Genomic DNA, 12,028 nt, shown 5'->3' with positions numbered 1-12,028 from the left:
TGTGCCTCTAGGCATTTGTATCTGTGGCAGGTATGTAAAGGTGCAAAGGAGAATAGATTGTACTCTGTTAGTTGAAATAATTGGTTTGAACATTTACAGACTAAGCTCACAAGGCCTAGGAAAAAGGGTAATTCTCAATGAGTACTTCTTATGTTGACTCTTGAGCTACCAAATTTTTATTGGCAAAATGCATGGAGTTCATTTTAACTGTTTGCTAATAAGCTGCCTGAGGACTGTACTGGAGTACAAGGCAGTGGATACTAATGCTCAACACTCAGCAAAATACTCGTAGAAGCTGCAGAAAATTGCAGATAGTTGTTTCCTGTTTTGTGGCCATGGTCATTCCCAGGTACTACTTCTCTTTTCAGATTCCAGCAATAGAATAGAATAAAATAGAATAAAATAGAATAGATAAATATCTGCTGAAGGCTTCAAATTGAGTATAGGCTTTCCTTCCATCTGTCTGAAGCCAGAACTGACTTCAGGAAGCAGATGCTGAAGGGAATTTTCATCCCCATTTCTATTAATTTCCGAGTAATTTGGAAAATAAAACAGGTTTGTACAATTATGATATCAAGTGACACCCGACAGACAGCATTGATGCATAGTTCTGTGCAATGTCATCCACTTTTATAAGTCTATAGCAGAATAAAGGCCAGTTGCTCAATTTGTATTCCTATTGCCTTGTTTCCCATGACATGGGTTTTCAGTGGTTGAGTCCTACTGAGAACGTTATGTTTTACTGAGATACACAGGACTTTGATTATTAGCATAAGAGAACCCCTGAAAATTGGTGTCTTAATAAAATTAGAGGGGCTTATCACTTGGATCATTTGGATCTATCTCCAAATGTAAACTGGAACTCAGCAAATGTTGTAATATTATTTGTATCTGAAACCCACAGGGATCCTTATTAGTTTAGTGCAAATTAATTTAGTGAGTATTTTCTATGAGTCCATTTTCTATGTTTTTATTATATCACTATCAAATTTCTATTTTTTTTCTAGTTACATTTTTTGCTACTGCCAAAATTTAATCTGAATGATTACTGAAGGAAATGACTATATAGTCAGTTTGGCACTGCAGTTCTTCAGAGCACTGAATATTCTGGAACTAAAATGATAGTGTTGATAACCATTCCTTTGTTTACTCTGACATATTACTGAAGTTTTACAGTTACTGACATAGGTACCTGGACTGAAGTAACTAAATTAATCCAAGAATCCTTATCATATTTTTTTCTAGGTAATGATACAATCTATTGGACAGACATGGGTTTCAACAAAATCAGCAGATCTAAACGAGACCAGACATGGAAAGAAGACATTGTTACAAATGGCTTGGGAAGAGTTGAAGGCATTGCAGTGGACTGGATAGCAGGTAGGAGTTTACCTGCTTGAGGTACTGTCATGATGTCTGACAGTATGCACTTTCATTTCAGCTCAAGACTAAATAACTTGATTTGCTTTCAGTAATTTAGTTTTTTTTTGTTGTTGTTGTTTTGTTTTTAAACATAGTACAACTGTTTTTTTGTGTGTGGAGGTTATTTATTTATTTATTTATTTATTTATTTAATTTGATTTAATTGGGGGGGGGGAGGAGGAGGAGTTAGTTTTATTACAGCCTTATACTTTAAAGCAGAAGGCTGACTAGGACTGGAAATTAAAAATATTAGATGCATGTAATTTAAAATATAGCAGCTAGTTTCTGGTCTTAACTTACACATTTAAGATTAATTTCTCAAGAATTCACATTTCAAGTAGTGTTTGCTTTTTCCAGTAACTTCATGGTATTTTTCCTAGGTAACATATATTGGACGGATCATGGCTTCAACTTAATTGAAGTTTCCAGACTCAATGGCTCATTCCGATATGTAATTATATCCCAGGGTTTGGACCAGCCAAGATCTATTGCAGTACATCCAGAAAAAGGGTAACATTACTGTGGCTATTTGTATTTCTTTTAAAGTCTGCATGTTAGCACTGAAGCTTTTAGAAATCAGAACCTGAAAGGATTGTACTGGAATGTATTGTTCTGTAACTAAACACAGGTGGAAGAAAATGTTCTTAACATATGCTGAGATTTTTCATGAGTCTCTGTCTAAATGAAGTACTGTATCTTCTTTGCACAAGTTTTTATCTTCTAAGATAATCATTTTAACAGAAGTGTAGACATTGATTGGAAACTTGATAAATCTGTTGAGTACTTCTCAAGTTTCCAGCAAATCCAAAAAAGTCACACTAGGTAATGAAGACCTCAGAGTGATGCTGAAATAATAGAATGGTGTAATCCTTTACAGTTATAAATTCCAGTGTCATGTAACATCATCATGCAACAATGAAGGAAATTGCCCAAGGTGGCTGAGAGCTATGTTAAATGAAGCACATGGGTAAGAGAGTGTCAAAAATTACGTCTGTTTTCATCCAACTGTTTGATAAGAGTACAGACTACGGTGAAGCACTAAGACAAATACAGAACTTTCTGTCCCCTTGAAGCTCCAAAGCTATTGTTAATAGAGTTACAAGTAATGCAGAAGCAGTAAATTCTGCAAAGAAGTCCCATCTTTTCTTCATTGGAACATGAAATGTGCTTTGTGAGTCGATTTATGACTCAGTGGATATAAATGCTACAGTTATCCTGCAAAACGCAGGCCACATTATATGTATCCTCTCAAACCTAGAGATGAAGATGTGTCACTCATTTTCCTCAGCTTCAATCAAACGAGTATCACAGTATGTTCAGGAAAGCAGTCTCTATACTCAGTTAGAGGAGTCTGCAGGCCTAGTAATGAAGAATTCTGACTTCTCAATGAGTCCAGATTGATACTATTGATGCGAAATGCTGCCTGGATCTTTGCCACAATTTCCTTTATAAGAATTTAGATGTAGTGATCTGTGTATTCTGCAGACTAGGGAATTGAAACTAAATGTATTTAAGAGTGAAGGTGAAAGCAATAGTGAGTTTTATTTTCTGCATAATATAAAAGCTTTTGCCACAAATGATTACAGCTATGTTCATATAGCACCACTGGATGCTTCTCTGTATCTGCTAACAGTTTTGGATTTATGCTGTTCTTCGGGATCTAGCTAAAATATTTTTGTGCTTAATGTACCAGAACATTTGTGGTCTTCTGTTACAGAGGAGGAGAAAAAATAAAAACAAAAATTTTAAAAAAGCCTTTGCAGAAAAGTACACATAAACCTGATAAAATTATTCTGACCAGAAGGGTAAACCTCACGTCTTCAAAACACAAATAGGTATTCACACCTCACTTACAGATTAGTAAATACTTTACATGTCTGCTAGAAAGATACACTTTTTGTGAATGCAGGTAAACTTGGACTCTCTTTTTAATACTGTGCCACAACATCTCTTCAGATGTCTCCAATCAAACTTACTTTATACAAGTAGGACAGCAATGTTTTCAAGATGTAGGAAAGATGTTTCTTTATGTGGGGAGATAAATGCCTTCTTAGCCTCTGCATTATTGTCATATCTCTTTTCCTTTGCCAGGCAAAACTTTCAAAGGTGCTCTTTTCTCCCCACTCTCTCGTTGCTCTGACTTCTCATTTTTTCATTTCTCTTGGAGCTTGAGTTGACAGCTATAAAAATGGAGAGGAAAATAGCAGTTATTTCATCTCATTGAATCTGCCCATTATACCAAGATATGAAGCAGCCAGCATTCAGCTGGTTGGTAACGTTATTTATATTACTAGGGAAAAAGTTAAGAATGTGTAGTCCTACAAAGGAGGGTCTTTGCCCCTCACCAGTTATACTTATTCATTTAAAACATATTGGGCTGATTTTTTTTTTCTTCCATACAGTTAAATGGCAGTTTTCTGATGAAGCTCAACATTGTGATTGAAATATGGGGTTAAGGGGGGGGGAGAGGGGGAGTATGAAATATTTCTCCGACTTTGAAACTACTTCCTTTGAAGACATTTGAGGAACTTGATTTGTGTTTGGAGGGATGGATATATAAACTCTGACTTAATTTTCTTCACAGATAATTTTTGAAAGTTAATCCAGGACTGCATCAAATTTCTGCCACTTGCATCTCCATGTTAGCTATGTAACATACATGGGGTAGTTCCTAAAAAAGTTTGTTTGTTATTATTCAAGCATTGCAGTATACACACCAAATACATATGTGGCATACTGCTATCTGCAAAGGTCCAGGAAACAAGTATTTTAGATGTCCCTTCCCAGACTTCTGGGAAGATCAAGTTTTTATTTCTGGGCTAGTTAATAGTTTATTTAAGTTTATATTTATTTATTAGTTTATATTTATTACCATTAATACTCCAATATTAAATATCTTGTGCTATCTTTTTGCCAGGTGCTTGGGAATCTTCTAGATTCCTTTAACCTCCTGGTTAGTTATACATACATCACCTGTATAATCACGATGTTTTTAGTAGGTATTAGATGTGTGCGCTTGCTTTGCAGTAATTTCTTTATAATTTTCTTTGATTTTCCCAAGCAGTAAAGCTATATCAAAGAGCTGCATGTTGACTGATTATTTACAGTTTTAAGAATGACTTCATAAAAAACATCTGCAAAGAATCTGTCTAAAAAATATGTTATCAAACAAGTGTTAAAATACACTCATCCTCTAAAGGTTATACGAAGATACATAAGCCTTATTATGCTTTTAAAATACCTACTAATGGTACATTCATTTTGTTTGCTATTGAAGTACAGTATTACACATTTTCATCTCTTTATTTTGATGCTAAATTTTAATTGGTAATTTCTGCAATATTTTAGGTATTTATTTTGGACAGAGTGGGGACAGACTCCTTGCATAGGGAAGGCACACTTAGATGGGTCTGAGAAGGTTGTGCTTGTGAGCCTGGGGATTGTGTGGCCTAACGGGATTTCCATTGACTATGAGGTTAGTTTCTTTGTCTTCCAGTATACATTAAAATGTACAATATTTGTTATGTTTCATTAAAGTCAATTGGTTTATCACTTTGCTGTAATCTTAATAACTCTTAATGAAATACTTGGACAAGACTGTTGATGTTTCCTTTAAAATTTATCTTTAGGAAAATAAATTATATTGGTGTGATGCTCGTACCGACAAGATAGAAAGGATTGACCTTGAAAGTGGAGGGAATCGGGAGATTGTGTTGTCAGGGAGCAATGTGGATATGTTTTCTGTCGCGGTGTTTGGAGCTTACATCTACTGGTCTGACAGGTAATTTATTTTTCATAAGTATTTGAGTCTCAAAATGTTATTTCAGTGCCAGGTGTTTCACCTTTGTAGGATTAGCCATTCCTTAGCAAGGTCAGAGAATGGATTGCAGAAAGTTACAGTTTCCAAAGAAAGGGTATTTCTGATACTGAAAGCTAAGCATATCAGCATCATAGATGAGACAAGGTTACTTCACCTTCTGTTAGGCAAACTCTCCACTGCCCTTCAGTCATTTGTTTGGTGTGAATTAGTTGAGGATTGTTGATCATACATCTTCAACTTTTTTGGCAGAGCACATGCAAATGGCTCTATTAGAAGAGGCCACAAGAATGAGGCCACGGATGCTGTGACCATGAGGACTGGCCTTGGAATAAACCTGAAGGAAGTGAAAATCTTTAATAGAGCACGAGAGAAAGGTTGGCTGTTCTTAAGGATACTATTACGTGTTTCAATATTGCCTGGTACATTTTATGTATATTAAAACATACAAAAAGTTAAATAATCAATGATTTATGGCAATAGATTTTGCAATATCTCACATTTACTCTTAAAGTTGTTTGTGTTTTGTTTTGTTTTGTTTTTAGCTTAAGTTAATATACTAAAAAACTATATATAGTACAATTTCTACTAAAATCCTCCTGAGTGTTTTCAGGAGAAAGTCTAAAACCAGAACAAATTGTATTGTTCCTTTTTGTTTTCTGTAGGAATGAGATAGACCTTAAACTATGATTTAAAAAGCAGCAATCTCAGGCTGTCTCAAAATTCTGTTGGAAAGCAGAATTTTCTTTCACGACTAGAAAATCCCAGCCTCTGTCTCTCAAATATTTATTTCCTGAAATTCCTTGGTTTTCAGTCCAGCATTTTTGTGTGGGAAGAGACCTTGTAAATAATTGGATATCATTGGAATTTGATTTGTTTTGGAAATTGAAGAGACAAAAGTTATCATATACTCTCTGTGATTTATGATATAAAGATAAAAATGGCTGAATTTTATTCTCCACTAACAGTAATCTTTCTTTTAGTTTTATTTTCTTTCCTAAAATTCTAAATCAGTAGAGATCTTAAAAAACAAGAACTATTTTGTGAGAAATAGAGACGTGATTGTATCACCTTTGTAAACAATATCTTTGTTTCATGTATTTGTTTCAGTTAGCAAAAGCGTTAAGAAGTCTACCAACAAATGGTAATGATTTCCTCAGAACAAACTGCTACCAGGAAATTCAGCCCAAATTATGTCTATATATATATATTTATATATATTTATATTTATATATTTATATATATATATATATATTCAAAATCACAGAGAAAGAAAGTATTACCATGAAAAGATAAACTATTTAATACAAATATTTCTAGTGTTGGTAGCACTCAAAAGTTGCTTTAATCACAACATCATGTATCTGAAGACCTTGTTTTTTTATATATATCTTTCCTAAAAAACTGTATTAAATATGAAATATAAAATAAATCTGTTTTGAAAAAAAAACCATTTAACAATCAATATGATAAAGTCTTTTCATTTTTTTCTTAAAAAAAAAAAATAGTTTTAATAACAATGAGCACGTGTATTAATTTTATTAAAGATTTTTGCATGCAGTTTCACCGTATTGTAGACATAATATTTTATGGATAAAAAATATCCACAGAAAATCCATTTATTTTAACTAGGCTAGAAATAGTTAATGTCTGCTTGCTTGGAAGGGCTTTGTATTTTAGGATTAGGAAAATATAATTGGATAAAATGCTTAATTATATGTAATGATTTTATTGGTAGCTTGAAATACTCGATTGCATTAGTAATAGGAGAAATGGTTACTGAGGCTAAAAATCTTTTAATGTTAGTTTGAAAAACATAACTGAATGATGAATCTTTAATACATTTTTCAAATTTTACTAGGGTACAAATGGTTAATGTCTTTTGGAGGGGCTGTCAGTGAGCCAGAAGGACAAAAGGGAAAAAACAGGTGAAAAATATTTTTTTTGATTTTTTTTCTATATAAATCTATTTTATATATACATATATATATATTTAAGTTTACTGAACTAGAAGTAGTCAATGCTCCTTAAAAAAAAACATAATTAGCTAGTCTCCTGACTTTCTAATTAAAAAAAATTAAAAAAAGGAAAAAAAAGGAAAAAAAAAAAAAAAAAACAACTACACAAAGAACCTGTGATGATTGACAAATGATTAATGCTTTTTTTTTTTTTTTCAAACACCTGTTTTACCCTTTCTGATGAGCCAGCCCTGCAGTGCTAAGCGAGTGATTTCCTACTTTCCTTCAGTGCTGTTTGCAATGATACACCTTAATTAAACTGTTTTTAGACCTGGCTGTTTTTTAAGATACTTACAGCTGGTGAACTGTGGAAGCACTGAAATTTTCAAAGAGAGATTTTAGAAACTTGAGAATCTCTTTCATGTATTTGCCTTTCTCTCAAACTCATCCTTCCAACCAGATATTAACATTTCTAGCCTAATAAAAATTCAAAAATTTCTTCAAAGAGACCACAAGTGCAAATGTATACAGATAAGTCTCCCAATATTTTTGCATGACTACACAGGAATATTTCTCATGGAATTTTGCCTAGGAACTCAAAATGCAACATTTCTAACTTAAAGGGAAAGTTAACTCTCATCCCCCGTTACTTTTGCTTTAATATATCTTCAGCTTGAAATGTAACAGTTAGAAAATGCAGTCAATGGTACTTAAAGATACTACTTATTCCCCGACAATTATAATGGTTTTCCACCAGAAAACAATTTATTGAGACTGTTTTTTTTTTCTTTTTCTTTTTTTTCTTTTTTTTTTTTTTAATATCTGGAAAAAAATCAGAAACGGGAAAACTGAAAGAGCTGAGTTGTTGTATGGAAAATGCTGTCAGAAACAGAAACTACATTATCTAAACTAACTATAATTGTATTTCATACATAGTCCAAAAAAAAAGACAAAGGAAAATAGGTTCTAATTATTGACAATTACTGTAATTTTAAATATGGCTTGAAACAAGTGAAGTTTATGTCATTGAATTTACTAATTTGACAATGATTATTTAATGGAATGCATTTGTCAGAGAGTAAGTTTTTAAAGTCAGGTTTTAAAAGAAAATAGAACAAAATGTTATGAAACGTTGTTATTAAAAACAAGGACCTGAATTGACACAGTTTTGTACATATTAATATATATGTTTTCATTTTGATAGAAATTGACTAAGAACAGTGCAGGATTCTGATGGTATCTAAATTTACTCTTTGCCAGTAACAGGTGTTTAAAAAAAAAAATAATAAAATATTTCAAAGCATTTGAAACAGCTCATAAGTGTCTATCTAAGTCTTCATATGAATGTGGAAGAAAAATCCATTCAATCATTTTCTATTTATAAAGTATATACACGTGTGAATTGGAAAGAATGTTAATTAGTTATGTTTGCTAATAGATTGTTTACTTTAAAATTTACTTTGTCTATTTGTCATTGAAATTATATTCTTTGCTATTTTGGCCTTTGATTTACCTGTACTGTAGATAAAGTTTAAGAGAAGAATCCTTGGAATGTGTAAAGTTGCATTCTGATTTAAGTTTGTCACTTGTAATTGTACAAGAGATAGATTTATTTTTTCTTTTTTTCTTACAGGTACTAATGTTTGTGCCAAGAATAATGGTGGGTGTCATCAACTCTGCCTTTATCGGGGAAATGGACAAAGATCTTGTGCTTGTGCACATGGCTATCTTGCAGAAGATGGAATTACTTGCCTAAGACATAAAGGTTACCTGTTATACTCAGGAAGGACAATATTAAAAAGTATACATCTTTCTGATGAAACCAACTTAAATTCACCAGTAAGGCCATATGAAAATCCAGAGTACTTCAAAAATGTGATAGCTCTTGCTTTTGACTACAGTCTGAGAGGAAGAGGTTCTAATCGGATATTCTTCAGTGATGCACACTTTGGAAATATACAAGTTATTACAGACAACTGGTCTGGCAGAAAAGTGCTAATAGAAAGTGAGTAAAAAAATAATTTCACACTATATGTATTTTCTTTGAATAACACATATTAAGTCAAAAGTTGATAACCACTTGGCATCATAGGGTTAAAAATGCCAATAATGTTTTACTATACATAAGCATATAATACAACTATTACAATTTTTCTCTGTAAGATGAATTTAAACACTATCTTTTTGTATTACAACTTCAAAATAATTTATAGCAATCTTATGACATGTGAAGCATATTACTAGAAAAAAAAAGGGGGGAGGGGAGTCATGATATTACATTTGTATTATGGTAATTTTTTGGAGCTTTTCTAACAAACCTCATTACACATTGCCTAGACATGAAAGAAGTCCTGTTACATCGTGAAATTATCAGTTGTGTATTTTTTTAGTTAGTGGGAGCGGAATACTCTAAGATACCTCTGCTGACATAACCGTTCCTCAGTATAAAAATACTGGGACCATGGTCAGTGTGTCCAGTTGACTCACCATTCTTGCAGTCAGCTCAAGAAAAGCAACTTGTGATTATCTGAGGCATACTCTAACCTATGAAATTGTCCTTTTCAAGGAGAGGCTTACTCAGTAACTTTGCATATTCACTTCATTCACCACATTAGCAAGGAGAGTTGCTAAACTTGATGTTTTTTTTTAGCTTCTGAATACTTGAGGCCTGTCACTCCTCAAGGAATCAACATCAATATCATCACAAAGTCTAGCATAACTTTTATTCAAAGTTAATGTAAATTTTTGTGGTTTGTCATGGTAAAATTCAAATTCAAGGAAAATCTGAATACAGATGTATGAGAAATATAGCCTAATATTAACCATCTGAAAATCTTACCAACAAAAACCTAAATTCCAGAATCTTATGCTGCCTTAAATTTATTTTCTAATATTTATTTTAGTTTGTTATTTTTTCTAATATTTATTTTCTAATAATTATTTTAAAATATGCCATAAATCATTCATCTGTAATTATTTATCAGAAGCATGTATTTACTATGGTTCTTCATGCCATTTTTTCAAATTCTGATTGAATTGCTTTTATTTTTTTCCAGAGTAGTTCATTTTGGTAGCCATTTTCCATAATGTCTGAAGTGTTTTATTGTTTTTTTTTTCTTTCTTTCTTTCTTTCTTTTTTTTCTCCCTATATTGTAGATAATTCTCATCTGAATTTCTACTGTCATGTTATATTGCCTGTGGCATTGCTACATTTAGCTATTTGTCTGGGTCAAACAATAAGAAGACAAAAGAAAGTTACTGGAAAAATTGAAGTACATTTGATGTAGAACATATTGCCCTTTGCTACTGCATGTTAACAAAAAATATTTTTGAAAAGAAAGAAGGTAAACAGCTGCAAAGTGATGAACTTATATTCTACAGTTTACACTGGATAATTGTATCACTGTGCACCTCTGCACTGTGGTTCTAAGAAGCTATTCCCAGTCATGAAAACTGTTCACATTAAAGAGTGGAAAAGCATCTTTGAATATGGTACAAAAGCCTTTTTTTTAATTTAATTTTGAGTTTTTATGTGTGCATATTATAGAGGAATTAATGATATCCATATTGAGATACAGTAAAAGGAAACTAAGCAATGTTGTCAGGATATTCTCATTACTCTCTGGAAAGCATTAAACCTAGAGATTCAGAGCTGAGATTAGCTCTACAAGAGAGACAGCCAGCTCACGTGTGCAGGGATGATACAACGTTATTTTAACTCTGGTGTTGTAGGATAGGATGAAAAGCATTACATGAAAAGCCACTGGAGAATTTTACATTTAAAACAGGAGAAAGAAATACTGATGAAGCGGCAATGCAGATACAAATTGGATTTTTAAAAGAACAATAAACTATTCCTCATTACTTTATAATGGGTTGTTGTACAAGAACATTCCATAGAGCACAAATGAGAATTATACTTTTAAGAAATTGTTAGGAAGTGTTTCTACTTGTAATCTTAATATGCCTGATTTCATTTTTCATTAGCAGAGTCAGCACTCTGAATAATTGAATGTCAGATGAAATTTTGTATCCTTCAGAAATGTACTGTATATTCTAAGGATATAGTTCTGAACAAGGGTGTTTTTATAGAAATGCTTCGGTTGTTATTCATTATAAATGAGAAGGGATATCACATCACAGTATAAAGTAACATATTTTACTATATTGTTTTCCTTCACGTTTTAAAAACCTTTCTTTATGCTGAGTGATTCATTTAAAATTGGCATTCTTGTACCACATATCCTTCCTTTCCACAGTTGGCACATGACTTTCTCTCCCTGCAAACAGGAAACAGTTCATGGGGCTGCTTGATACAGTAGAAGTATTTGACTAAAAGTGATACCCAAATATGAAAAACAAACAAAATGACTACCTGAAATCAGTGCTTCCATTCACTGTAAGACAGAAAATTTTCTGATTTCCATGTTGACTATGAAAATAATGAAAATTAGTGAATGGAATCCAGCTGACAAATTTCACTAATAATGTTTCATTGCAGGATTAAAAGATAACGTATTTGACATTTATTTTGCTGTCTTTTGTTTCCTAAATTATCAGTAGGCATTTGTACCAAATTTTACTTTACTGGAAAGGGATACAAAACCACATTAGAATTACCTATTGTGGTTCTTACAACCTCGTTTGACCTCATTAGACTGAGGTCTACAAATCAGGCAAAACTTTATTTAAAATAAATAAATAAATAAATAAATAAAACTGTATTTGAGTGAAATAGTGAAAATAGAGTACATTATTGTCCCAGAATTTTAGTTCACCAAATGTAGATCTTCTGCTCATAAAGAATCCATTAGCTGATGGATTTCTACCT

At 32.4% G+C, this 12,028-nt stretch overlaps 1 protein-coding gene across 1 annotated transcript in view; it reads left to right on the top strand.

Annotated features, from left to right (window-relative positions):
• Positions 1–12,028, top strand: part of LRP1B (LDL receptor related protein 1B) — a 542,116-nt gene that overhangs the window by 377,362 nt on the left and 152,726 nt on the right. The window contains exons 36-41 of the mRNA XM_084523375.1: positions 1,246–1,380; positions 1,803–1,932; positions 4,771–4,897; positions 5,052–5,203; positions 5,492–5,616; positions 8,831–9,202. Coding sequence (XP_084379501.1) covers positions 1,246–1,380; positions 1,803–1,932; positions 4,771–4,897; positions 5,052–5,203; positions 5,492–5,616; positions 8,831–9,202 — 1,041 coding nt within the window. The remainder of the gene's footprint in view (positions 1–1,245; positions 1,381–1,802; positions 1,933–4,770; positions 4,898–5,051; positions 5,204–5,491; positions 5,617–8,830; positions 9,203–12,028) is intronic.

This window comes from Aythya ferina (genome assembly GCF_964211825.1).
Source record: "Aythya ferina genome assembly, chromosome: 6".
Taxonomy (NCBI): Eukaryota; Metazoa; Chordata; class Aves; order Anseriformes; family Anatidae; genus Aythya; species Aythya ferina.
Note: the sequence above shows the minus strand (reverse complement) of the source record. Positions and strands in the feature narration are given on the sequence as shown.